General features: G+C 46.3%; 1 protein-coding gene across 7 annotated transcripts in view; it reads right to left on the bottom strand.

The window, feature by feature from the left end:
- The window catches only part of chd6 (chromodomain helicase DNA binding protein 6), a 37,654-nt gene extending 10,327 nt beyond the window's left edge, over positions 1–27,327 (bottom strand). For 2 of the 7 annotated variants that reach the window (XM_086117093.1, XM_086117089.1), the window contains exons 1-41: positions 26,898–27,322; positions 25,531–25,607; positions 22,612–22,664; positions 18,112–18,513; positions 17,489–17,687; positions 16,898–17,021; positions 16,675–16,825; positions 15,939–16,088; positions 15,020–15,085; positions 14,853–14,917; positions 14,646–14,763; positions 14,196–14,282; positions 13,991–14,128; positions 13,073–13,194; positions 12,374–12,617; positions 11,968–12,144; positions 11,610–11,753; positions 11,336–11,434; positions 11,088–11,244; positions 10,636–10,846; positions 9,925–10,120; positions 9,689–9,853; positions 9,311–9,490; positions 8,400–8,510; positions 8,113–8,315; positions 7,816–7,896; positions 7,099–7,223; positions 6,856–7,015; positions 6,357–6,446; positions 6,108–6,211; positions 5,908–6,037; positions 5,147–5,222; positions 5,003–5,063; positions 3,921–4,317; positions 3,544–3,752; positions 3,282–3,379; positions 2,980–3,204; positions 1,991–2,464; positions 1,663–1,896; positions 925–1,165; positions 6–668 (exon numbers count right to left, since the gene is read on the bottom strand). In XM_086117093.1, coding sequence (XP_085973219.1) covers positions 6–668; positions 925–1,165; positions 1,663–1,896; positions 1,991–2,464; positions 2,980–3,204; positions 3,282–3,379; positions 3,544–3,752; positions 3,921–4,317; positions 5,003–5,063; positions 5,147–5,222; positions 5,908–6,037; positions 6,108–6,211; positions 6,357–6,446; positions 6,856–7,015; positions 7,099–7,223; positions 7,816–7,896; positions 8,113–8,315; positions 8,400–8,510; positions 9,311–9,490; positions 9,689–9,853; positions 9,925–10,120; positions 10,636–10,846; positions 11,088–11,244; positions 11,336–11,434; positions 11,610–11,753; positions 11,968–12,144; positions 12,374–12,617; positions 13,073–13,194; positions 13,991–14,128; positions 14,196–14,282; positions 14,646–14,763; positions 14,853–14,917; positions 15,020–15,085; positions 15,939–16,088; positions 16,675–16,825; positions 16,898–17,021; positions 17,489–17,687; positions 18,112–18,513; positions 22,612–22,644 — 6,910 coding nt within the window. In that variant the 5' untranslated portion in view covers positions 22,645–22,664; positions 25,531–25,607; positions 26,898–27,322. Of the gene's footprint in view, positions 1–5; positions 669–924; positions 1,166–1,662; positions 1,897–1,990; positions 2,465–2,979; positions 3,205–3,281; positions 3,380–3,543; positions 3,753–3,920; positions 4,318–5,002; positions 5,064–5,146; positions 5,223–5,907; positions 6,038–6,107; positions 6,212–6,356; positions 6,447–6,855; positions 7,016–7,098; positions 7,224–7,815; positions 7,897–8,112; positions 8,316–8,399; positions 8,511–9,310; positions 9,491–9,688; positions 9,854–9,924; positions 10,121–10,635; positions 10,847–11,087; positions 11,245–11,335; positions 11,435–11,609; positions 11,754–11,967; positions 12,145–12,373; positions 12,618–13,072; positions 13,195–13,990; positions 14,129–14,195; positions 14,283–14,645; positions 14,764–14,852; positions 14,918–15,019; positions 15,086–15,938; positions 16,089–16,674; positions 16,826–16,897; positions 17,022–17,488; positions 17,688–18,111; positions 18,514–22,611; positions 22,665–25,530; positions 25,608–26,897 lie in introns of all 7 variants that reach the window. The other 5 variants (XM_086117092.1, XM_086117091.1, XM_086117094.1 and 2 more) reach the window with 5 other exon arrangements.
- Between the last annotated feature and the right edge of the window lie 570 nt (positions 27,328–27,897).

The following is a 27,897-nucleotide window of genomic DNA, read 5'->3' on the forward strand; positions in this document are numbered from 1 at the left end:
CTTACCTGGCGAAGAGGATGTGTCCTCATCATTGGGCTGACCACTGAGATCCACAGTGAGGCCCACCTGCTCCGTCTTGGCCTCCAAAAAGTCCCGCCCGCTCTCCATCTTGACGCCACTCAAGTCCAGACTGTCTGGCTTGGTTTCCTCGGCCGTGGTTCTGAGAATTTCCCGTTTAAAGGGACGGATCTCCGTCTCAACAGATTCACATTTGCAATCAGCTTTATCCGATTCAGCGGCAACATCTTCTGACTTGACGAAGCTAGTCTCAGAGTGCCTGTCTTCGGTCTTGATCCGGAGATCCGGTTTCTCCTCCGAGGGTAGGCCCACTGGCTCGTCTTGGCGGTCCGCTGCGGTGCCGTCCACAAGACAGAACTGGTCCACCATCCGGTCAGTAACGGGCTCTTCGTTCTGATGTCCGTCGCCTTGGAGAAGCTCTCCGGGAGCCTCGACCATCAACTCAGCCACGCTGGTCCGCTCCTCGTCGTCCTCCTCCTCTTCCTCCGCAAACATTAAGTTGTCCACCTCCTCCATGGGACACATGAGGTCCGGACACAGCTGGTTTGGGACCTCCATGCCGTCCTCCGGGCTCCTCAGTGCTGACGACGGGGGCTCACCGGCGCCAATGTGTGCCAAGTCCAAAGGCAAACGCAGACCTGGAAGAACAGCTGCCAAGTCACAGATACAAAAATCAGAAAAACAAGCTTGACACCTAAATGTCAAACTCTGACAAGAGTTTGACATTTGTTTGACTTGACTTTGTTTGACTTGCTTGAAACTATAATCCAGGCTTAGAAATCATAATTCTGTTTTAGGAACTGTATATCCGCAGATTTCCATCATTCTTTTCTTTCCTGGAAAGACTCTTGTCGTTTGATGTAGTAGCCATGAATGATACTATTGTGTAGTTGTGTGTGCCGATACCTTCATGCGCATCACATCGGTCCTCAAGTAGAATGCCGCCTTTTTCCATGCTCACGTCTTGACCCTTGGTGTCAAACTTGAAGCGGTCTCCGCCTCCGCCCGCATTCTGACTTTTGACATCCTCCTGGTGGCCTGTGATATCGGGGGGAGAGAGTGGAGGGTGTGGGGGAATGTAGGGCGGCAGGGGGCTCGCCGCCAGGTCACTTTGGTCCACGCCGGCTTCTTCGCTCACGCCAATGTCCTGATCAAAAACCAGACAAATGATCAAAGGTTCTCACGTGCTTTGCCATTGGAGCATGATTTTCCCACCGCCATTTGCTGACCGTGGCTAATCTGTGAACCAATTCGAACGATTTCAAAGCAGGCTTCCCCACATTGTCTGCAGTCCATTTCATTGCATTTTGACTGATCTTTCATGACCCACAGAATATTTTGTTCTGCAACAATATAAGCACTAAACTAGGACTGCAACTCACAATTATTGTCAATAATTTATTATTTTGTATGAATCAACGAATCAGATAAACGTTTTTTATTTCAAATTTTTTACATTTAAAAATAGGATTTATGTGGGACAGATGGCTGGACAATGTTGGGTTCGGAAATTAACATCCATGCTTCCTACCCGGACATTTTTGACCCAATATTTTGTTTATTTTGTGTGTATAATAACCAAATACTGACATGTCGGTTTTCTGAATATTGGTATCGGTGTAACTCCTGGTAAGCGGCAGAAACCTTAAAGAGCATGAAGCTGGATGATTCCACAGAGTCTGCAGCCGACGGGTGAGAGGGCGAAGACGAGGGAGGGAGACCCAGACACTCCTCCAGTGTTCCGTCCCCGCTGCCGCCGTCGCCCCGTGGAGCCTCCTCGTCCTCTTCCTCCAGGAATCCAGTCGGACCCAGGATCGGGTCGGACTCGTTGAACATGTGGTGAGCGGGGCTGGAGTGGTCGGCGCTGTCCCAGGGCGCCTGCACACAATGCACGTTCAGTACTGGCATACGTGACAAGAAAGAGTCACGTTTTTCCATTTGTTGGGTGATGTGTGGTGAGGGAAGAGAGTACCTGCAGCTGATCCAGCTCCATGGACGGCGGCAACAGCCCGGTCTCCTCAGACGATCCCTGCTCACCCACCAGCACGTCGCTCCTCAGCTCAGAGCGGAGGTCGGCACCCCCCAGTCGGCCATACGAGTTGAGCATGCTCTGACCACCAGCCGCCGAGTTGAAAGGGAAGCCATTCAGGGTGTCCTTAGAGGCCTTGCCCCCATTCAGCGCCTCCGCAGACATGGGGTCCAGATCGGCTAGGCTCTCTTCCAGCGGGGGGCAGTCCAGGAAGTCTCCCCGAGCGGCGGAAACCATTCCCAGGCCCGGAGAGGTCGCTTCATCCAATGGGGGCGGAGGTGGAGCTTGGAGGTGAGAAGAGGAAGAGGACGAGGACGAAGAGGAGGGAGCCGAGGGAGGTGCGACCTGCTGGGAGGGCTGCTGGGGGTATTCTGGAGGTTGGGGGCCATCGTACAGGCAATAGTGGGGGGGCGGCAGCTGAGAAGGCCAGATCGATTGAAGGTTTGGTCACAACATGTGGGACCCAAAAAACTAATACAGCGGCCCCTTGTGATACATACTCAAGAATAAATTAATCATTAAATAAAAACTGGATTAACATTGAAAGTTATTGTATTTTTTTCCTCTATTACACTTTATTAAACAAATACTGTTTATTTGGCATTGACAAAATAAACCCAGATAAACAATCACATGAGCGGAAGTGAATTCTTTTTGAAAATGACAGCTACTGATTGATGCCAAGGAAGGGCTATTCGTTTGCACAACTACCCTTTTGAAGAAGCTACTCCTTCATCTCCGTCAATGACAACTTATTCATACTACAGCTGCAAATAAACGTTTTCCTAACAGATTAAACAGACTTAGTTCATCCATTAACTGATTATCATTTGATGATTCTGTTACTATTTTGGTCCAGAACATGTTTGAAATCTAGTTATTGTTTTTAACATTTGAATGGGGGTCAACCATCGCACAGACCCCTGACGTACCCTGTGAAGATGTGAGGCATGGTGTCCCCTCACGTAGTTGCGGTGGGCCTCAAGGAAGCTGAGCTGCGGGTCGTTGAGTATATAGAAGTCGGTTCGACTCAAGCCGTGTCTCGCTGCCCCCACCAGGAGGTCACGGTCGTGCTTTCCCGACTCCCACCACACAGGGAGGTAGAGTGACGGGCGGCAGAGCTGCAGGCGGGCCGACAGCAGCGGGTGGCGGAGGACCTGAAGGCGACGATGATGCCCGCGTTGGACAACTCACTTGGTATCTTACCGATTTGCGATGTTATTCGTTTAGTCACCTGCTCGCGGATCTTGCGGAGAAGCTCGATGCGGTACAAGGTCCGAGCAGCTCGCTCTTCCGTCAGAGGCTCCACCGGAATGGCGGTGTCTGTCAAACCTGGGCGGCAGAGAAGATGAAATGAAAACATCAGACAGAGAAGAGGACCACCAAAGACCAGGGCACGTCTTGTATTTCAAATATATAAATGTATGTATTTTTTGTTGGGTTCAGATTTACGGTCGGGGTGTCATGAAATGTGCAGGACAGGAGCTATTGGTCACCTTCTTCCTTCCTGGGCGGCAGCTTGCAGGCGGCGCGGCACATGCTAACGAAGGAGTTGAAGTATCTTTCCAGGCTGTCATCCGTCTTCCTCTCTAGCCGCGCCAGTACACGAAACTGCGACCAGTCGAAGGCTTTCCTCTCAGGATCGAAGGCCACGCCAAAGGACGACACAGTGCGGTAGAAGTCCATCTGTTCGCGCCGGCTCCATCTGACAAACACCACACACCTTGTTGGAATGCCTTTCACACACATTGACCAGAGGGGGAAAAAACTGCCGGTTCCCTTCATACAGAGATCTGCATTTCTATCTGCATGAGTCATTCACTTTGACATCTGCAAAAGTATTGACAAAGTCATGTGTCAATCATCCTCTCACCTTCTCTGCCACTCCAGAAAAACGGCGTCCGATTCGGCATGGCTGGCGGTGCAGCGCCTCAACTCCTCGCCCAGCTGCCAGGCCAGCGCTCCCCCAACATGGTGCACGAGAGGGGCACCGGCTGTCCCGCCACCGCCCGCCACTCCAAGACCTGCCAGGCTGTCGTGAAGCAGGAAATCGGGGCGCAGAAGGGGCTCGCGGCGCAGCGTGAAGCGCTGATAGGCGGTGATGAGGCGGCGCAGGCGGGCCGTCAGTGCCGGGCCGGCGGGCCAAAGGGGACGTGCGTGGACCACATGCAGGGCCGCCACACCCGTGCCGCTTCCCGACCCCGCACCGAACGTGGTTGTCACCAGCGTGGCGTCCTGGGCGCACAAGTCGGCCGCCGACACGTGCGAGTCTACGGAGCGTCAAAGGTATACAACATCTCCGTTAGGCTGCTCTGACTTTCATGCGGAGAGCTGTAAAAGTGGTGATTTTTTTTTCCCACCTGCCTACACCTTTCATGCGAAGAAATTCTGCAAAAGTGTTATTTTAATCTGCTTGCCAGTCTTTGTTTTTTAATCAGCCTGTGACTTTCGGGTAGAGATTTGCAAGTGATTTCAACACAGATCTTGCAAGTTTCGCTTTTTATTTTCCTGTACCTTTCACACGGGGATCTACATGTGCCTTTCACACAGGCATCCTGCAAAATTGCTGTTTGTACAGGTATCTGCCTGTCTATCTTTCACACACAGAACAGCACCTTTCCAAGATCTTGCAAAAGGGTTGATTTGTAGCTGCCATTGCCTTTCACACAGAGACCTGTAAGTGCCATTCATATGCCAATCTTGCAAAATTGTTTTTTTTAAATCTTCCTGTCTGTGCCATTTACACAAAAATGTACATAATTGTTCCATTTAACTGCCTTTCAAACCTGAATGGAGCATAATTTTCCATTTTTTTTTCTGCTGGTGCTTTTCATGCAAAATTGCTTTGTTTTGTTAATTTATTATTTTTTTTTAGCTTGGGCCTTTTCAAATATGGAGTACACTGTGCGTAAAGAGGCTCCACATGGTAAGGCGTGCTTGAAAGGGGCGACTGACCTGACGCAGCGCCATTGTCCGGTTTGTCGGATGCATCAGTGCTCAAGCAGCTCTCTTCTCCCTGAATGAAGAGTGCAAACAAGCACAGGTCACAGAGCGGACGAGTACAAGGAAGAGGATGAGGAGGATGTACGCACTACAAACCTTGCTGTTGTCGTCTCGGTCATCTCCTTCACTTTTACTGTTTGTGTTCTCGCAGACGTCTTGCGCTTTTGCAACACTGCAAAAATACACACACACACACACGCACACACACACACTTTAATTCTTGTCTTTTCCTACTGCTTCTAGTTGTCTCTTCTCTCTGTCTCCTGGTTTTTGTTGTCTTTTGTTTTTTGAATTGATTTAGATAAAAATGACTGAATGTGTCCAAAGATTTTAATTCCGGTTATTGTTAACGAGTATTAATGTCAAGCCTATGGATTTGAATTTATGTCACTAATTTTCTTTCACTAGAGAGCTTTTTTATTGAAAACCATGACATGAATGTTTGAATGCACTAGGTTTTGAGGTTTGAGGAAAATGATGTTCTCTGTCTGTGCGATGGCTGGTTCAACTCCAAGTTGGAGTTGAACCAGCATTTAGTTGTATGCTGCCTCACTTTTGGTTGTTTCCAGGAGAATAGGAACGTTAGTCCTAGTTCCAATCAATTCTTGAAAATTGGAGCCCCCCCCCCCACTGCTATTGTTGTATTTTGTTATTGCTTTTTGTGGTCTTTTAGTGCTGTTGTTCTTTTGTTCTTGCTTATGTCATGTCTCTACTGTGTCTGTCTGCATCTAACTAATTGCCAGAAGTCCTTGTTCTGGCTATCTTTGTCTTTTCTTTTTGATTTTTGTTGTTGTTTTGGTTTTTTTTGTGATTATTGTCAAAGTCACGTCTTTCTTTTTGTTGACTCATGGCGGTACCTGTCAGTGACATCGGCGGCCGCCTCTCCTAATCCCTGCTCAGCCGAGAGCGCGGTGACGTCGGGCATGCCGACCCTCTCCAGGAAGCACAAGTCGGTGTCGGCGCGCATGGCATTGTAGCGCTCGTAGCCTGTTCAGGTGCAGATTTTTAAAAAATGTCTTCGTTTTCCATGCATCAAACATCATGTCAGGGAGCTCACCGTGCTTGTGGACGCCTACAAGCAGAGACTTGTCCGCCTCTGCGTCCCACCACGACGCCGGGATCTCGATGTAGTCGATGTCGGGCAGTGACACATCCAGTTTGCTGGAGTCACAGGATGGATATTAATGTTAGCATGGAGCTCTGACATTAAAACATTAAATAATGTGTGGCTGTGTGTGTTGAGGGCGCGGAGATGGCCGTTAAATGATTGAGTACCGCTGATGTGGACTGAGGTGGTGTCTCATACCTGGCAGCCGTGCCATCCAGAGCTTGATTGGCTGCTTCACCCAGAACCTCCACCTTCAGGTAGTACAACATTCTCACCCTCAACAGAACCCTACGCCAACACACAAATACAATTCAAGGTGAGGAGAGCTCAATGCAGCAAATGCCGCCGATCCAGCCACAAAAGGTGAAACTAAGTGATGCTATAAGCTGGTGGAAAAGTACGAAAAAAGGAGAGGATCATGAAGCATCAACACCGTGCATCTAGCATGCACACACTCATGAACCCACTTTACATGAACCACAGCAGTTAAATTATTCAACAAAACAAACCAAATTCACATGAGGCTCCTTATTAGCTAGCACACAAGCCTAATTCATTCGTGACCACAAACTGTCATGTCATCACACACCTGTCTACCAAATTTTACAATGCTGAATAAAAATCACTTCAGGGGTGAATTTTCTCCTAGTTTTTTTTTTTTTATGGCCAACAAAGTAAAAGATAGGGCTTCGCTGACTTGTTGCAGTGTTGTTTCAGGTGTTTCTTGTAGCTGTCGTCCTGCAGAACGACTTCAGGGTTGCAGTGGGCCAGCCAGTCGGCATTCTTCAGCTCAGGAACACTCAACGGACTCTTGATTTTGTTGCCCTTGCGTCCGCGAGGAACCGGAGCGGACAGACCTGCGGTACAGACACACGGTGGGGGTAAATCAAAGGTGTGTTTGATGGAAACAGACAGCGTTTAAAAAGGCTGAGGTACCAACCGGAGTGATTGAGCAGCTCCTGGTCCTGGTCCTGGCCCTCCTTACTGGGGGAGATCAGGTCCCAGATGAAGCTCTTGATCTTATCGTCACCTTTGTAGTGCTTCAGGCAATAAACCAGCAAAGCCCTGAAGGAAAAAATGCATGATGCTCTCATAAAATATTGCCAATTTAATTTTGATTGACCATTCATCAAACATATAAATGATTCACCCATTCATGAACCACACATTAATAATCCGCTGAAAAGCCAAACATGCAGTCAGCTGCATTTACTCATTCGTCATCATCCGTTCATCATCCACTCATAAACCACTCATCAGCAACCATCATGCATTCATGGAGTCACTGGTTTATTCATTCTTTCTTGTATAATTCAACCATGTATCCATCCACCCAAACATCGGTCCATTCACTCGTCATCTCTTCTTCCACCGATCAACAACATCAGTCGGTTTATTCTTTTTACCTCGTTCATCATCTATCCACATTCATCCGTCCAATGATTAGCTATCCAAAAGCCCACTCAAATCCATCCAGGAACCCCCTATAAACAACATTTGTTCTTCAACAATCCACTGGCATAAAAAGTCACATCCCCCCACCGCCCAGAAATCACACAGTGAACGTCAATTGATCTGTCCAAGTATCCACCCACCCATATCACTATTCCTATCTGTTTATCATCCATCCATCAGTGATGTCAAGTCTGTGGCTGACCTGCAAATGGCCTCCATGTCTCTCTCGGTCAGGTGCCACTTGAAGCGACCATGGTTGAGGATGTCCTTCCAGCGGCCCCACCTGGACGCACCGCCAAGATCAAAGACTCAGCAATCTTCAATACATTCCTTTTTCTTACAGCAAAATGTATTACTTCTACTTGATCATCATGATTTCTCCCGGACCCTTCCGCCTCCGTGAATAAACTACTCAACTCAATCTTGTCACGGTATAGCATCAAACGAGCAATAGGCCCATGCCTAAGTGCAGCCCTAACAGATAAAGATTTAATTGTACCCAAAGATGAGCAGGTTCTTCTCCACGCGGAAGCACTCGGCGCGCAGGTAGCGGCGAGTGCGCTCTCCCAGGCGTCGGGTGCGGCACGGCTTCTCCTCCGAGTCGCTGTCCAGCTCCGAGAACTCCATCAGCTCATCGTCCTCGAAGGAGTTGTAGTGTCGCGTCTGCTTCCGAACACGGGGCGTGTCGATCACCAGCGACTCCTGCACGCACGGCCGCCATGTAGTAGCAGAAAGAACACGCTTAGCACGGATGGACGGAACTCAGCCTGGTCGTCGTTTTCGTACCTTCTCCGATTTGGAGTCAATCTCCACTTCGGCGATCTTGGCCCATTTCTGCCAGAAGTTGGGGTCATCCAGAGATATGTCAGTGCGGTTACCCGAGGAGATAAAGCTGGCCTGGGGGAGGAAAAAAAAAAAAAAAAAAAGCACAAGACACAGAAAAAAGTTCTACACGTCATTTACTGTATTTGACTGAGCAATAACTCAGACCTAGATCAAACGATACAGTCAGTGGCACCTGCTAGGGTCTACAGAGCTGCCAACCTATTGAAATTCCCTTCCAGAACAAATTGTCAGAATTTCCATATTTTTAACCTTTTCTCAAGAACATTACTGAGGGACCGCATACACAGATGAACCGATGAGCGTGATCTCTTTGGACCGTTGTCAGACCTGGTTGGCGGCAGATGCAACGTAAACAGAAGTGGGCCAGCCAAGTCGAGCTACAGCCAAGCTAAAAGCTAACCAAGTGGTTCAGAAAATTGATGGATAGGGGGATGACACTGCTCTGTCTCCTACTGTACTTGTTGGAATACAAACAGCGACGCCTACGGCGATACAGCTATGGTCAGCGATAAAAAGACTGGCCAATAACAACATCGTAAACCAGGAAATAAACTGAACATGTTAATAAGTGTACTAGATAGACCAATATCTCTTAGGGATAGTATTAAACTGACCAACGACTTCAAATCTAGAACAAACAATAAGCCGGACCTGGTAACAAGTGTATGGGACAGACCAATAACGGTGGCCTATAACTAACTGTATTAGACCGACCAAAAACTCCAAGGGACTGCATAAAATTGGCCAATATCTAAATCCTGGACCGACCAATGACTCAAAGCCGTTAAGAAGTGTATTGACTGTATCAGAACAGCCAAAGATTTGAAGGTGGTGTTGTGGTCGCCGCCTACCTTGGCAAATGTGGACCCTTTGCCCTCAGTCTGGATGGTGATGGTCTGTGTGCGTCTCTGCAGGATCTGGTCAATGTCTTCCTCGCAGAACTTGGAGCCTTCGTCCTCTTCGTCCATCAGAGCGCCATAGGCGCCTTTCTTCAGCAAGTCCTCCAGCTCCAGCTTGGACAGCTGCTGCACCTGCACCGCCACCCAAAACCGTCACAGGCCCGCAAAAACCACAAATAAAATGCAAAAGATCTGCCAATCCGATCAGGTCCATGTCAAGTCTCAAACAAAGTTTTGAAATCAATGAATGATGGTTTTATTAAATCGTAATTTCCATATCAATCAAAATAATTGTTATGTTTCCTGTAATGCGCCAGCCGCGCCTCTCACCCCATTGAGGCCGCCCTTGCGGTTGATGTCCTGGAGGACGGCCTTGTCAAGGCCCAGCTTGAGGCTGGCCTTGTCGAACATCTCCCGCTCATACGAGTTCCTGGTAATGAGGCGGTACACTTTGACGGCCTTGCTCTGGCCGATGCGGTGGCAGCGCGCCTGAGCCTGGCGGGCAGGGACAACATTTTCAAAAGGCCTGCTTTGAATTTCTTGAGGAAAGTCGGTCGCGCGGCTACCTGTAGGTCATTCTGCGGGTTCCAGTCCGAGTCGAAGATGATGCAGGTGTCCGCAGCCGTCAGGTTGATGCCCAGACCGCCCGCCCTCGTGCACAGCAGGAAGACAAAGCGGTCCGAGTCCGGCTTGCAGAAGCGGTCGATGGCCGCCTGACGCAGGTTCCCGCGGACGCGCCCGTCGATGCGCTCGTACGTGTAGCTGAGGACAGGTACACGCACAAACAAACAAACACACACACACGCGCACACACACATTAAGTTTTGTTAAAAAGTGGACGGGAAAGACCAACAACTAACTACCTTCTTATAATTGCATGGGACATACTTTTATGAGACCACCCAAGAACTTGAGCTTGCTTGTAAGTGAATCAGACCAACCAATGACTGGAACCTGATACTAAGTGCATTACACTGCCCATAATGTAAAGATCCCGATTGTTAAGTGTTATACATTGACCAATGACTTATCGTATGTTTATTGGAGCAACCAACAAATTCAACCAGTTAGTTAAGATAATAGAACGACCAATGACTGTTGAGTACACTTACTAACCTGTTAATAAGTGTATTACAGCGACCAATGACTGTAATCTGTCAGTAAGTGAATTAGAGCAAACAACGGCAAACAAGAAATTGTATTGGATCACCCAAGGACTGTAACCGGTAAGGAAGTGTCTTCGCGCTAAGATGAGGTTGCAGCACATGCGCACTCACCGCCTCTGTATGAGGTAGTCCTCGAGGATGTCGAGGCAGCGGACCATTTGGGAGAAGACCAGGACTTTATGTCCGCCGCTCAGCAGTTTGGGCAGCAGCTTGTCAATGAGCACCAGCTTGCCCGCCGCCTGGATCATGGCCTGCAGCTGCAGGTCGCACGTGTCCACCCCATGACTCTTGCGGAAGCTCTCCACGATCTTCTCCTCGGCACCTATCACGACAGCAAAGTCACAGAGACCTTTATGCTAATTTCCGCTAGCCGTCTATGGCTTTTCCAACTATATGTTAGCATGCATACACACATACACACACAGACACACACACACATATATATATATTGCGCAAGCGGGTCTTCTTTTCATTTGCATAACGTGATCTTTTGCCATCTTTGAAGGCGAGACAGCTGCTAAAGGATAAACAGAGGTACGTCACATCGAGACTTTGGGCCTCACCGGTGATCAGGTAAGGATGGTTGCAGCACTTGCGCAGCTCCATCATGGTGTTAATGAGGTTGGGCATGTTGTGCTGATTGGCTCCTTTGGACAGGAAGGAGAAATTCTTCTCCAGGATGGCCCTGTAGTACTTCTTCTGCATGTTGGTCAGCTCCACCTGCAATAGGACGGAGGCAAACGTGGGCAATTTGTAACCTCTTGGAGTGGGAGGGGGAGGGGACAAAGAAAGCGAGAGAAGAAAGTAGTACTTCAATGATGGTCTCCTCTTTGGGGGCCAGGTTCTTCTCCACGTCGTCCTTCAGCCTCCTTAGCATCATGGGCTTCAAGATGGCCTGAAGCTTCTTCACCTGGGAGGGAAAGAAAGTAAGATTAAGATACAAGGATCACATGCGTGAGAATTTTATATAAATACTTTTTTTCCCCATAATCGTAGACGGTTATCACATTCCGTGCCAATGATGGCTATAGACGCTAAAGATCCATTTTGATTGGGCGAACAGTGAAAGACATAAAAGGCCGTACCTGCTCCTCGGTTTTCAGGTCACCAAACTCATCAAGGAAGGCGCTCTCCGAGGGGAACTGCAGCGGCTCCAGGAAGTTGAGCAGGCTGAACAACTCCTCCACCGAGTTCTGCAACGGCGTTCCCGTCAGCAGAACCTTGTGCTCCTACCCCAAGCAGCCAGAACATGGGACCAACAGGAAGGAAGTAACACACAAGTCGCAACTCAGTCTCAAGTCCAGGACTTCCACTTTTCGATAAATCTTTCAATATCGTGATGCTTTTAAACCCATTTCAGACCGACCAATTACTGAAACGCTGGTGAACAACAACTTTAGCATTTGAAGACTTCATTCGAGTAACCAGTAACTTTGGACTAACCAAGTTCATGAGTTTGAGTCCCTCCAGCAGCTTGCAGTTCCTGTTCTTCAGGCGGTGCGCCTCGTCGATGACCACGCAGCGCCAATGCAGCTTCTTCAGCTCGGGGCAGTCGGCCATTACCATCTCGAAGGTGGTGATCAGCCCGTGGAACTTCAGCACACTTGGTGCCGTGTTGCCCTGCCGGGAGAAAAACAAGCGGATTCGCTTCATGCTCATGTTGATGAGCGTCTTTGTTTTTACAACAGTGCTCAGTCAAATATATATACAGTATATATATTTTTTTTTTAATCTTCTGCATAAAACGATTAGTGTGTCTTACTGATGAGCTGAGAGAGGAGTAGACATATAAATGTGAAACCAAGCAGGACACACCCCCTTTGTAATTATGTTTGAAGAAGGGCGAGACCTGAGCATCGCGATGGAACATCTCATACTGCAGGATCATCTGGCGGCTGATCTGCGAGCCGTGGTATACGATGACATTCATGCGCGTCCACGTGCGGAACTCGCGCTCCCAGTTGGTGATGGTGGAGAGGGGCGCGATGATCAAGAAGGGCCCCCGGATGCCCATGCTGAACATCTCGTACAGGAAGGTGATGGACTGGATGGTCTTGCCCAGGCCCATCTCGTCTGCCAGGATGCAGTTCTTCCTGCCGCGGGCCAGCGAAGAGGAGGAACGCCTCAGCAAACATCCACAAGCTGTGTGTTTCACTTCTACTGTGTGTGTGTAAGTGTATAACTGGTGTGTGTATGTGCGTGTTTGTCTGTCACTCTGTCTGTCTGTGTGTCGTTGTGCTTGTGTGTATCATACGTGTGTCCGTGATACTGTGTCTGTGTGTGACTGTGACTGTGTTAGTGTGTCTCTGTCTCCTTATGTGCGTGTGTGCATGTGGATCCGTGTGTGTGTGTGTCAGTCTTAATGCGTGTGCAGGTGTGAAAACAGTGTTAATGTGCTGTGCATCTGTCAATGTGTGCCTGTGTGGGTGCGAGTCTGTCCGTGCTTGTGCGAGCATCTGTCTGAATTGACGCGCGTGTTTGTGACTCACTGTGCAGGTGTGAACGTGTGTAACAGTGCTTGTGTTTGTGTGCGTGAATGCGTGTTCACCTGTTGTACCAGTTGAAGAGCAACCAATTCATGCCCTCCAGCTGGTACTCTCTCAGCTGGTTTCCATTGCGGTAATCTCGTGAGCGCTCCAACTTCTGCCACTTGTCAGGGGGAGGACGCTCCTGAGGACAAAGACAAAACGCACACTTGTAGTTCAGCATTAAAATATTAAACAATGTTCACTGCACGTTTGCTATTCACAACTTGTGAATTTACATGTTTGCAGATTTTTCTTTTTCCCTTTCCAAACCTCTCCTTCGTCATTTGCTAAAAATTCATCGACTGTATTCGCTGGCTGTCTAAGTGCTCAGGCCAAAGACGAGTCTAGAATGAAAGTGCTGCTTTGGCACCATTATGGTCCTTCTTGGGGCCAAGGGTCCTACAGCGTGTTGAAGTACGGGAAGAAACTTCATTTAGACAGGCCACTGCACTACTTTGCCGTCATCTCATGGCATCTTCTGTCAATTAAAACCTTTGAAGGTGTGTTGGGGCTTGGTGCCAATTCGTTGCTCTTGACTGTACATTGCCTTCAAAAATGGTATATTATTGGCACAAAAGTGATGGACTTGTCAAAGAAAAATCACAGTTTCCCAAAGAAATTCAATTAAAAGACTGCATTTGCTCGCATAAAGTCTATCATTGAACGTTTAATTTAAATGACCTAAACATTCAGACACCATATTTACCACAGACACACACAGAAAAAAAAAACAAACAGATTTTGCTCTGATCAACATCACAAATGGACAATTGCTAAGGACACACTCAAGTGCAATATTTGTGCACAAAAAAAATGCAAAAGTCGACCATAAAAAGTTGCAATTTGGTACAAAAATGTTTCCCTTTGCCTCAAAACCTTTTTGGTCAGTCATTTAATGTTCCCCCCACATAGTAGAAGGTTGAAGAAGGTCGCCTCACCACATGTCGCAAGTCTGGCGGCAGCTTTTGAATCTCCTCAAACTCTTTGATTTTCTCCGGGTCCAAGTCCTCCTGGAGTTCCCATGTGGCCTCCTCGTAGGACAAGCTGCACCACTTCACCAAGTAGTGCGTCACCTCCTGAACACACAAACAAATGCAGCATATGCGCACGCATGTGTGCGTGTCTCTTTGTTGCGTCACCAACCTCTCCAGTCTCCGTGTCCGTGGTAACGGCCACCTCCAACACCCTGTCCACCTCCACGTAGTCGGGATTAAATAAATCTTCGTCAGGCTGTAAGAGGGTAAAAAAACAAGAAGAGTAAATCAACGGATCGAAGGACCACAGCATATGAACGAAATGACACTAAAATTGCTGATTCAGGGCAAAATGGCAACCTTTGTGCATCTTTTTTTTTTAAATATAAAGCACAAGAAGATCCTCCTTTATGAACTATCAGTGGAACAAGCCAAAATGAGCCTAAAATTGTTGCTTCAATCTCACCCAAATGGTCAACTTCCCGTGTCTCTCGAGACATTTTTGTGGCTCGACTCATGATCGACATGGCTTCCAAATAACATACTGTCAAGTCAAACTGTCTTCAGTGGCTGAGTTATCAAAATGAATCCAGGGGGATGCAGTGATGCTGGCTGTTACCTCGCTGAAGAGGTGTTTCATCTGCGCCCGCTTGGTCCTGAAGCGCTTGATCTTCTGGTGAATTCTGGGATCTTTTTCCAGTTCGCCAAGCGTAGCCCATTTGCAGTGCAGGTAGGAGCTGGGACACCAAGCAAAAGAACCAACGTGGTGATGAACGACTAAAAACACACGCACGCACACACATTTATATCTGCAAATTTGACTCACAAGTTTCGGTACTTAACGTAAAACTCTTCCGTCTCCTCGGCTTGCTCCTCTGATGAAGACGATGTCTGCGGAGGAGGCCCAAAGTCGATGGTGATAATATAATAATAATGATAAGAAGAAGACGACAAAGAAGAGGAGAAAAACACATCAAACTAAATGCAGCTTACCTCCTTCTTGACTGGTCGCACCGACAGGATTTTCTCGATGATGTTGGCCTCGTCCTCGGGCGGCTCCTGCGGAGAAGACGTCGAAGTTTTGCTTGGATGTGAGTCTTGTATTGAGTAATTTTTTTCTCGAAATCTTGTTTGCCTCTTTATCCAAAACATACACACGAAATGTTTATTCTGTATGAACATGTTCTCCATTTTTTTATGTAGTCTTGACATTTTGCTAGATTTTATCCATAACAAAAAGAATATGTGGAGATTTTAGAGAAAATCCACAAACATTTTTTGCTGTCTTTTCTTGGACATTATTTATTATTTTCAACTGTGTCCCCTGACAAAATACCACCAAATATTTTTTTTTCCTTTTTATCCATAACAAACCCAAAAAATTTTTCAATGATAAATACAAAATGATACATTTTCCGCCCAAAAAAAACACTTCCATCCATGCATTATCCGATCCGCTTATCCTGACGAGGGTTGCGAGCGGGCTGGAGCCTATCCCAGCTGTCTTCGGGCAGAGGCGGGGTACACTCTGAACTGGTTGCCAGCCAATTGCAGGGCACAAAGAGGCGAACAACCACTCACACTCACAATAACACCTAGGAACAATAGAGAGTGTTCATTTAACCTTCCATTCATGTTTTTGGAACGTGGAAGGAAATCTGGAGTACTCGGACAAAAACTCACGCAGACACGAGGCGAACATGCAAACTCCATACATGAAGGACAAGACCCGGAATCAAACCCATGACCTCTGTACTATGAGGGCAGCTAACCAGTCAACCACTGTCCAACCGCTGTTGAAAGTGTTTTTTTTTTAATGCAAATGTCTTTTTAATGTTTTCTGTTGTGGGTTTTTTGTTTTGATTTGTTTTTTCAATTCAAATCTAGTGGGAAGAGGTTTCCTTTGCCATACCTCGGCTTGCCAGGCCAGCGCCGTAGCATTGAGCGCTGCGATGCGTCCCGCTCCAAGGACAGCGATGGTCTCCCCATCGTCGTCCACCACCTTCAGGTCCAAATCCTCGTTGTACTTCCTGCGTTTCACTTGACGGCCCGAGCGCCGCTTCTAAAGGCAAGCGACACAAATGGCATTCATCTAAGAGTCGTTAACATTGGCCAAAAGAAACATTTTCGAGCGCCAAAGATATTTGAATGGTTCCTTCTGGGGCATTTTTGGCTGTCCGAATTGGTTCGAGTTTTTGAAATATCGATATTTTTGATGAAGTCCAAAATGATTCTCACTTTTTGAAACTCAAATACGGAATATCAAAAACTATAGGCAATTCTCAGTCTTGTTTTTGGATTCATTGACATCAAAATACCCTGAATATTCTCTGATTTGAGTAGACTTTCATGAAACCGGAATAATTGTATTTGTGTTGAAACAAAATAAGAGAATTGCAATCTTCTGCTTTTATTTTTGAAAAAACAATGCTCAACATTTTTTTCAATTTTACCACAGACCTTAACGACCAAACTGATTCACCATTAATTTTTTGGGATTGTCTGTCAATTTGAAAAAATGTTCTTTTAATTAATGCTGTATGGTACACAGAGAGTGTCAGTACTGTATAACTTTGAAAGGGAAAACAACCATGGAAGTTCACTGTTTTTCCATTCGATGTAACTGGGGAGCCAGGAGCCGGGCTCACCGTGTTGTCCAGGGGGTCCTGGCTGTCCTCTCCGCCCGTGTTGATGGACAATGAGGTGGTGTCGTCGCTCTCTGCCCCATCGGGGAGTGCCATCGTCTGCTTTCTCCTCTTGGCCTTTTTCTTCCTCTCCATCGGGGCGGCGCCAGGATCTCTGGGGAAGAAGGAAGAACGGTCAAGTTCGCATTATCCCCCACCAGCGCTTTCTTCACTCCATTGGCCTTACCTGGGTTTGCGGCCCCTCTGCTTGGGCACCGAGTTGAGGCCGGGTTTGAGGGCGGCTTGGTTGTGGTTCTTGGGGAGCGAGGCTTGCGGCCTGACAGGCAGGGCTGAGGCAGGAGGTGGTGTGGCTGTAGAACATGAAAGCAGTGTGACATAACACAACTTCGGAGCAAAATTCAACGACACTATATTATGTTGATGTTGTTGCAATGACAGTGGATTCCATCTACAGTATGTATTTGTTAATATTCTAAGTGCTGCCGACATTTTTTTCTTGCAGTGAATTATTCAGTGCATTTCTTACAGTATACTGTATATTTTTTCAACGTATTGTAGAGTATTTTTATAGTGCTTCAATGCAGTTTCTGCAGTGGATTTTTTTTTGTTCCATTTTAGTAGTGTATTTCTTATGCTTGTTTTTTTCCCCAGTCATTTCTGACTATTTTATGGACTGTATTTCTTACAATGCATTTCTGACTATATTTTATGCAGGGACTTTTCCACTTACATACTGTGTTTTCTCTCTCTCTCTCTCTCTCTATATATATATATAGTATATATTTATAAAAATGTGCACACGCACACACACACACACCTTGATGAGGGGGAAGAGGGGGCAGGATTTTGATCTTGGGTTTCCTCCCTCGTTTTCCGGGGACCTTAACGGGCACCTCTGAAGGAACCAGCATGGGGGGGTTGGGGGCACAGGTGTTTTTCCGCCTGGTGACCTGCTTGAGCTCAGCTTGAGCGTCTGGGGCGGCATCCACCCTCCCCTTACTCCTGCGCTCCGTCCTCTGTTTCAGAAACAGGACTTGTTTACGAAAACGGACAAAATGGTGAAAGCTAAAATTCAAAACAAAATCTTTTGACAAAATTTAAAAAAAAAAAGAGCATTACAGAATGAAAGTACACCCTTTTCACAACCCCCCAGGTACCCATAAAAACCTACAGTATACAATGTGACAACTTTTCTCAATTTTGCCTGTGCTAGTGTATGATACGCCCCCTCCATTTTGAATGTGAGCATGTTATTCTAAAGAAATTAGGATATTTAAAATCAAAAACAGTTAAAGGGAAAATCTGAAGAAGGAAAAACAATCAAAATTACACTAAAATTAAGCATGACTAGGAAAAAAAATAGCAAGCCTTCTGTAAAAGCGAATATAAATTAAGTGATTTGAAAAGCAAAAAGTGAAAATGCAATCAAAGTACAGTGACCTTATTCGGAAGTAGGGTGGTGACAGGCGCCTCCTTGGCATGCTTGCGCTTCTTAACCGAGGCCTGGTCTCCGCCCTCTTCCCGTTCTCGTTTGTCCTTCTTCTTGCGTTTCTTCCTCACCCTGCCGCCACCGCCGCCACCGTCGCCACCGTCGTCCTCTTCACTTAGGGAGGAGGGGGGCCGTGGAGCCGCCGCTGCCACCACCAGAGCGGGGGCCTTGCAGTGGTTGGACAGGCCGCCCACAGGGGCCAGAAGTCGGAGCTGGTCTTTGGAGCCCACTAGAAGGTGGCCCCTGGGGATGGCGGACAGCGAAGTCTGCACGTCGCTGTTCTGCTCCGGCGACGCCGACGAAGCTGATGAGCCCGAAGATGGCGACGTGTGCTTCAGGAGGCCACCCAACATCTGAAGAACAACAACAACAAATCATTTCACATGTCATCGTCATGGCGGTCACCACCCTAAAATCTGGACTTCCATTCATCATGCAACTCGCGTTATATCGGATGTTGGGAGTCTACAGGTAGAGCTGTCTCCAAATTGATATGAGTTTCATGCTGTCCATACTGTGACAGTAACCGAAAATGAGGTACCTCAGATGATTGACAACTCCACTCAACCTATGTTACCCTGTGTCGCTTTCCTTGATGTTTAAACTTGTGTTGTGAGGGAAACTGGGCACTGGTGTCTCTTTGCTTGATCTCAATAGTCCTACGACAAAGAGAGCTGTGCATCTACTGTAAATCTCTTTTTTGTTGATGTTGAAAGTCAGGTCATGTGTCTCCTTTGATATTTCAAGACGTGCTACAAAGGGGATGCATATCTAAGAACGGAACTGTCTCTCCTATTTGTTTTACTTTAGAACTTTGAAGAGATACTTTTTTTGCACCTGTGTTTCTTTGATGTTTAAACTCAAGTTACTAAGGAAGTTAAGCATATGTTTCTTTCGTTAATGTTTATAATCTTGTGACAAAAGAAGGTGTGCATGATCTTTACACGCATGCTGTATATGCCCGTGTCACTTAATGTGACTTTTAAACTCTTGTTAGAAAGAGACTATTGTCTATAATGCTCATGTTTCTTGTTTTTTGGTTTGTTTTTTTTAGACAGAGCTGTGGACCTGTGATGTTGTTTCATGTTACAAAACAGGGGATGCAAAGCTAAGTTATAGCACCTGTGTCTCTTTCATTAATCGGTGCAGCCAGTTCAAAGCAATGCATTTCTTTGTCATTAGCCTCCTTTTTAGCATTAGCATTCTTAATACACAGACTAATTCATCTTGATTTGTCATTTATTAGCATAAATATGAGAAATGTACACGTGGCGTCGACTGAACAAACAACAGACGTGAAATGTGTCACGTTAACATCGGGCTTGTACATCCAAGGGATTTTACTGTTTGTTTCCATGGCAATGGCTCAGGAGTACGCCTTTGCACATGTTTTTGGTTGTCGTGGGGTTTTTTTTCTGTTTTTTGTTTTTTTGCCATTTACCTTTCTTTTGATGTTTTAGACTCTCTGTGTTTTGGTGGAATCCTTTAATAAAAATTGACTGAGATGACATTTCAATCAATGTCTCTCTCTCTCACACACACACACACACACACACGCGCGCGCATGCGTGCGCACACGTGCACGCACGCACGCAGGCACAAGCACGCAAGCACACACTCCCACACACGCACACACCCACAATACAAGGAGGGGCATCCAGGCTGTTGCCATGGAAACTGTCTCTTCGCAGCAATGTAGCGTGGAAAGGCAGATGTAAACACATGGTCGCCATGACAATAGCCTTTTTTTGCCCGCCCGTATATTCTTTCCCAATAATGAATCCGTTTGTGTTGCATCATCCAAATTGGAAATTCTTCCAGCTATGTCTTTTATTTCATTCCTGTTTAAGTTCACGTAGCCAAGAGTTATGTGTCCGTGTCATTTTGTGTGTGTACATATATGTGTACACATATATATTTTAAAAACAATTGTATTGGAAGTGTTTCAAATATGAATCAATCAATCAATGGGTCAATATATGGGTCATTTTCCAATAATGATTAAGGCATAGCATACTGAATTTCCTTTTGAAAAACAATTCTTTTTACTGGCATGAGTATTTGACTTATTGGTAGCTGGTATCATTTAAAAGGTAAAAATTATATCTGAGTAAAGCGATATTTTTGAAAAAACTTAATGCCACAATGTCTTTGCTGTTATGTGCCCCAAATGTAATTATGAATGTATTTTTGGTTACATTTTAACATATTTTATTTCATTGAATGATACATGGACCGGTATATTCACAAATACACTTTTGAGCATCCTTAAGTCATTGAAAGAGGCTATATAAATCTCAAGTTATTATTAACATTGGCTAAAATTAGCTGCTACACTAACGCAGGCTCAATAAGCGGAAGCACATGTACGTACGTGCTCACACTTTCACGCAACACTCCAACACCTGCACATATGCCAAAGACACACAATGATTCGTATCACAGCTCACTGCACCTACATGGATGAAGTCCCAGGTTAGACACACACACACACACAATGCGAATCACACGCAGGCAAACACAGCAACATGCTGCAGTGTAGTAGCGTCTGCCAAGCCAGGAAAGACCAGCGAGCACAGCTGCCGCTTGCAGTCGCACAGCCGATGAATCAATAACACACACACACACACACGCGGGTGCACGCACACAAACACACCCAAAGAGCGCATCTCTGACAAAAGTAAAGTGCATGGCTCTGCAGTTTCTGCACTGCTACTGCGGAAGCCACCACGGAGTTTGCATACATGCTAAGCTATCCCTGCTCCGTGAGCAATATTGCCATTCACTGTGCTCAGGGTTAAAATTTTCAACGCTCCAGTATTTTTGAGTAGAGGTGTCAGAAAGAAACCTAGAGAGAGAGAGAGAGAGAGAGAGAGAGAGAGAGAGAGAGAGAGAGAGAGAGAGAGAGAGAGAGAGAGAGAGAGAGAGAGAGAGAGAGAGAGAGAGAGACAGACAGACAGACAGACAGACAGACAGACAGACAGACAGACAGGACAGACAGACAGACACGGCCCGGTAGTCCAGTGGTTAGCACGTCAACAGTGCAGAGGTACCCGGTTCAATTCCAGCTCCGGCCTCCCTGTGTGGAGTATGCATGTTCTCCCCGGGCCTGCGTGGGTTTTCTCCGGGTACTCCGGTTTCCTCCCACGTTCCAAAAACATGCATGGCAGGCTGATTGAACACGCTAAATTGTCCCTCGGTGTGAGTGTGAGTGCGCATGGTTGTTCGTCTCTGTGTGCCCTGCGATTGGCTGACAACCAGTTCAGGGTGTCCCCCCGCCTACTGCCCGAAGACAGCTGGGATATGCTCCAGCACCCCCCGCGAGGATTAAGCGGTTCAGAAAATGGATTGGATGGATAGATAGATAGATAACGGATAATCTAATTGCAATTTTTCCCCCTAAAAATTGCAATTACGATGTTTTTCCCCCATGGTACTTTTTAATGTTTTTTAACAAAACAAGTACAAACAATACATCTTTATCAGATAGAAAGGTAAATGAATCATTAACGTAAAATACAGGTTATTTCTCCACTAGAATTACTGGTTTAAACCTACTACATACTTTAACATGTCGTCTTTTAAGTGTAAAGATTCACCGGGACAACAGAATTCTGCCAAACAAGTGTGACGTCGTATACGTCAGTGATAAACTGAAACTGACAAACTGAAGCACAGATTAGAACTTGCATGGAAATAAAATCTGTGGCTTTACCAATTCAACAGATTCAACTTTTCAAGGAACATGATATGATTTATATACAACCAAGTGGACTGCACTTTTTTAAACACTGAAATTATCGATAGCTAGCTAGCTGGCAAGATAGCTAGTTTAAAGCTATTGTTTGGAAATATTCCTCTTCTAAGTATGTCCAAATTCTCTGATTTAAGTCTCTGAAATAGGGCAGCACCTAAAGATTATTTTAATAATTGATTTTATTAATTAATCAATGAATTGGATTTTTTTTTAACTCTAATTTCCATCCCATTCAATTCGCATTTTGGTATGCAACATCTGACAGAAAAAATGTTGACCATTGCTGTCTAAAGTGAGAACGGACGTTTGCAAATGTTATTTAATTCATTACAAATATCTGCTTTCATGGAGGACAATGGAAATTTCACAGAACATTAATTGTCGAGAAGCCGAAAGGCAGAGGATTTGAACAATTTCATGATAACCCTTTCAGGGACAGCGGTAACTACAGTGGATAGCTTATCATGTTACCAGGTGACAAGGTTATCATTATTGCTGCATGAAAGGGTTAAACAAGGTCTCGAAACGATTAGATGCGCACACGCGCCCGCACACACACAGATAGACACACACACACACACACACACACACACACAGGTATTTCTTTTGGGGGTTGCTTGGAATGGATTAACAGCATTTCAATTCATTTTAAGGAAGAAAGTAGATCAACAAAATGCATACAAGGGTAACCAACCTGCTGTTGCTTGTCCTTCTTGTGGATCTTCATTTTCTACGTCGTCACTGCATCTGTCACACACAAACGCGCACAATTAAGCACAAACACTCAACTTGGTGATTGACGCTGGCAAGTCAACGTGTTCCAATCAGGGTTTTACGCTGCCAATTCCAATAATGAGATCAGCAGATACCGTGTCCGATACAAAACCCATGAATTCGCTGGAGACTCTCGAATCACATGAAAGCGCCGCACGGCATCACGTTGGTACGGTTTGTGAAGGGAAAAATGGAGGCTACACTGAACACAGGAGGGGGATCGCTTTTTGTGATTGGCAATGAATAGCATCCATCAACATGTGTCGATCACGCACATTTCCACGGAAATTGTCCAACCGCGACCGGTGGCCGATTGACCGGAGGACCACTAATACACATGCATACACTTATATTTTGGTGTGATGATATCCGGAAGAAAACTGGAATCAATAGATCGATTATTTTATTTTATTGTTTTACCCGAGTATGGCTCACAACGCCACTATATGTTGGCAAGCAAAATGAGACTCCAACTCCTCTGAAAGTAAGAAGCGGCGGCATGAATGATGTCTCGCCAATGTTTGGCTTAGTGGTGGAGTAGTTGTTTCCTAACCCACAGGCTGATGGTTCGATCCCCGGCCATGTTGAAGTGTCCTTGAGCAAAATACTGAACCCCCCCCCCCCCCCCCCCAGTTGCTCTTGATGCTGCGTCATCAGTAGTTGAATGAGGTAACAGTGTAAATAATAATAATAATAATAGATTTTATTTATAAGCGCCTTTCAAGACACCCAAGGACACTTTACAATAACAAATAACACAAAACAATACGGGTTGAGCAGCGGCAGCCAAAACGCGCCAGCGTTCACTCAACCCGAAAGTCAGAAAGAAACAAGGGAGGGAGAGGGGGAGAAAGTTTACTATATATTCGTAGTTAAACCGGGATCCATTGTGGGGGGGGGGGGGGGGGGGGTTACACAAAGAAGAGTTCTGGAGCGCTTTGAGGTAGAAAAGCGCTTTCCGAAATAGCTCCAACACACACACACACACACACACACACACACACACACACACACACACACACACAGTTCCCTACCTTGTAAACACTTGTTGCTCTTAAGAATTAACTTTTGAAATGCAAAATGAGAATAAATACCCGCACTGTAAATCCTTGTACTTCTGGCAGAGTTGTTGTTCTTCAAATTGAAAGTTGAAGAAGAACGATGGCCACTACCTCTCTGTTTCCACAATAAGGATTTACTGCGCATGAAAGGTGCGTTAACCCGCCAGGATTCTACCAATTCTGATTGAATACCGCCCGCTGATTCGACGATTGAGGACTTTCATCGCGTCCTCCTACTTTGCAGTCAATGCACCCATTCGGTTTGCTTTTTGAGACCGCATTAATCCTGAAGAATGCAAAATTGCATATAATTGAAGCAATGATCACAGTCAAATCCTTGCCGATTTTCACGGTATATCACCTAATTAGATGCGTTCACTCCACTTGCCTGGGTACCTTTATGGCAACGTACCGCTAGCTTCGGCTACAACACTTTACAACAACGTCCCACTAGTTTCTGTCACGGTTCTGCTACAACACTTTGCAGTAAAGCGACGGCCATGGAGGCAAACTAGGACAATGGCTTTGACATCATGCGCCGCGTGCGCACACGCAAACAAACAACAGAGTCACATGTGCACATTGCACAAACTCACAAAGTCACACAGTCTCACACACTAGCAACATGGGCACATAGTCGCAAACACACAAACACAAATTCAAATTCTCACACCTACACTCTGCCTGACGCGCGCACACGTAAGCAACGCGCTCACACAAAAGCACCACATGCATGCAGCAGTCACACACTCAGTCTCGTACATAACCAACACACACACACACACACGCACACACAAAAGCACAAGCAACTAGGGCTGGGTTTAATAATTCAATTAATCGAATTCAATCTCCTTTTCATTGCCTGATATAGATTCATAAAACCATAAATTGATCCTTTAATTGAGACTTCTCACATCACGCGACATCTCGTCAAATATTAAAACAATATGACGGAAGTGCTGAAATCAGCGCCAACAAGCTTGAAGGCAGATGTCTGGAAGTTTGTTCGTTTTAAAAAAAAAAACATGAAGACAGCAATGAAGGGAAACTTTGTGAGACAGTCACAGGGATGTTAATGTCATGAGTTTACAGTGTGTTTTTTGCCACTATGTTTCCACAGCCTGCTGTTTGGTTGGAAATGCTTTAAAGATAAAGTCAACCTTCATCCATCCATTTTCCGAACCGCTTGATCCTCACTAGGGTCGCGGGGGGTGCTGGAGCCTATCCCAGCCGTCTTCGGGCAGTAGGCGGGGGACACCCTGAATCAGTTGCCAGCCAATCGCAGGGCACACAGAGACGAACAACCATTCACGCCCACACTCACACCTAGGAACAATTTAGAGCGTCCAATCAGCCTGCCATGCATGTTTTTGGAATGTGGGAGGAAACCGGAGCACCCGGAGAAAACCCACGCAGGCCCGGGGAGAACATGCAAACTCCACACAGGGAGGCCGGAGCTGGAATCGAACCCGGTACCTCTGCACTGTGAAGCCGACGTGCTAACCACTGGACTACCGGGCCGCCCGCAGAAAGTCATCCTCAAATTTTTATTAGCAATAAATTTCATGCGTTTGTGGAATGAGTTAAGCAGCAAAATTCACCAGTTCTTGGCCATCTTTAAAATGCATTTAACAATTACAGCAAAAATAATAATGCCACAGTATTGTCTTCAATTTAACTTGTTCCACCATTTATAATTATTGTCAGGAATGCAGGTACAAGCTGAAAAGTTGAATAGAAGTTGAACATACATCTCAGTAGTTTTTATTTGCGCATACCTTAAAGCAGGGGTGTCAAACTCATTGTCGTTGCGGCCCACATTGTAGTTATGGTTTCCCCCGGAGGGTCGTTATGACTGTGAAAGCATATAAATTATGAATCACCTTCGTATATTATTACATACAGTCCACAAGAAATGGATGGATAAGTAATTTTGAAATCAGAAGACAGGAATAATAGTTGGTTCCACTATTGTTCAAGTTACTGTAAAAACATAAAGATATGTTTGCAATATCCCAACACAATCATTTATTAGAAATGGCGATTTGAAATGTATACAAGATGGGTTGCATGCTGGCGCGATTCTTGCAAAGTATATTAATAAATAATAATAAATATTAATGATCATATTCTGATCACTCGACTAATTGCGGCGAGCATTGGTGACTAGTCACCTAGCAAAATAATATTTTGTGGCAGCCCTGGTGTCCATCGCGATACATATTGATGATTGATTTGTTGCCCAGTCCTAGGTGGAAGGACTCTCAAGAAGTCCACTGGAGAGGGGACTTGTGGTGAAATAATGAAGTTAAACTGCTTCACTTTAGTTTGAAAGCATTTTGGTCAGGATCATATATAACTACTCAATCGATTTTTTGTTCATTGTAGAGTGTTATCTTTTGAGACCTGAGCAATAAAGCACTTTGTTTGTTATTTTCATTCATTTCTTCCCTTTTGTACTGCAACATTTTTATTCAGTTTTAACTGGTATTAAGATCAGTTAAGTAAGTGCTCTGTTGATTGCTCTGTGTGATTGTGATATGGAAGTTTGGAGGCTGTGCTAGCCATAAATCCATGCGGCATCTTCGTCCGCCCACCTGGCCAGGTGAAAGTGAGAGGACGCGGGGCGACCAAGTATCTCCACAACCGTTTCGTTTATTTGCCATCTTTCGGGTGATTAAGTGTGAATGTATTGGCATGACAGGCGAGCGAGCTAGGAGACTAGCCAGCTAGCTAGCTAGCTTCCACATCGCTCGGGGGGCTCGAGGGGGATGCTAGCCGACGCGGCGGCTAACGCTCAGCCCGGCTCCGTGTGTGAGTATCCCGCCAGTGAGGCGCTCGTCACCGGCCGAGGGAGCCTCGAGAGGAGGCAAATGTAATTTAGGAAGAAAATCAAACCAAGGCTGGAAGGGAAAGAGGAGACCCTGGCCGGTTTGTGTTTAGCTTCTGCCACGTTAGCCACCTAGCTCTGCGGGTCTGCTAGCTCAGTGATGTCCCCGCAGCGCGGGGGTAAATACATCCCCGACAGCCGCCTCCTCCTTACACGTGTGGAGCTCCGAGAAAAACTCCGTCCGGGGCGACGCCGCCGACGACGACGACGAACGAACGAAGCCCGGCCGACCAGCCAGCTCGGCACGCCGCTCACCTGCTCCGGCGGCCGCAGCCACGCTCCCTCTCCGCTCAGCCCGGAGAGACGTCCGCCTCCCTCGGCCCGGTCAACGCGAAAAGCCGCCGCCGCCGCCGCCGCTTGCTGCTGCTGCTGCTTATTTCCAAGGACACAAAATCGCCATGACAGTTAGGAAAAATGCATAAAAAATGAGCGGGAGGGAGGGAGGGAGGGGGTGATGGGGAGGAGGGCAGCACGAAAATGGGGGGGGCAGGAGGCGGAGGAGGAGGAGGAGTGCATCAGTGGTGGGATCCACATCCCCCCCCAAAAAAGAAAGAGTTGACTCCTGCAGGATGTTGGCGGACCGACTGACTCTTCCGCCGCTGCATCCCCTGGGCTGGAGGAGCCAAAATGGAGCCCAAAAAAGAAGCGCGTGTCTGGATTGATGCGCGGTAAATTGGCCAGCTGCGGCCGCGTGCGTGCGTGCGTGTGCATGTGTGCCGCAGGTAGACGAGCATGTCTAGCGTAATTAGTGTTGTCTGCGTGTGATTGTTGAGTTTACCTTTGACTCACAGGTAATCCCATCACGCAAAATTTCTGAAGGTTCTCGCTTATATTTGCAACATGTCGAAGTGTCCTTTAGCAAGATACTGAAACCCCAGATGCTCCTGATGCTGACCCATCAGGAGGTAAATGCGAAGTCAGTGTGGAGCCTTTTTAGACAACAATCCGATTGTTATGTATGCCGTGAGACAGCATGGCTGTTACAAGAAAGGAGTCATCATTTGTAAAGAAAAAAGTCGCCAGACTAAACTCTTGTTCTTTACCTTCGGGAAAATAAAGTTCTACTCCCCCAACAAAGAAAATAAATAAATAGCACATTTCGAGATAAAGTCATATGTTTTGCTGAAATAATTCCTAACAATGCATCAACAAAAATGTCAGAAAAAGTGGACAACACATGCCTAATACATGAAGGTGCGCACCCACACATATACTGAATGCATGGAAACACACACACACATCCCTCACCTTGGGC

This window comes from Hippocampus guttulatus, chromosome 8 (assembly GCF_054856545.1).
Source record: "Hippocampus guttulatus isolate MCC_2025c chromosome 8, RoL_Hgut_1.0, whole genome shotgun sequence".
Taxonomy (NCBI): domain Eukaryota; kingdom Metazoa; phylum Chordata; class Actinopteri; order Syngnathiformes; family Syngnathidae; genus Hippocampus; species Hippocampus guttulatus.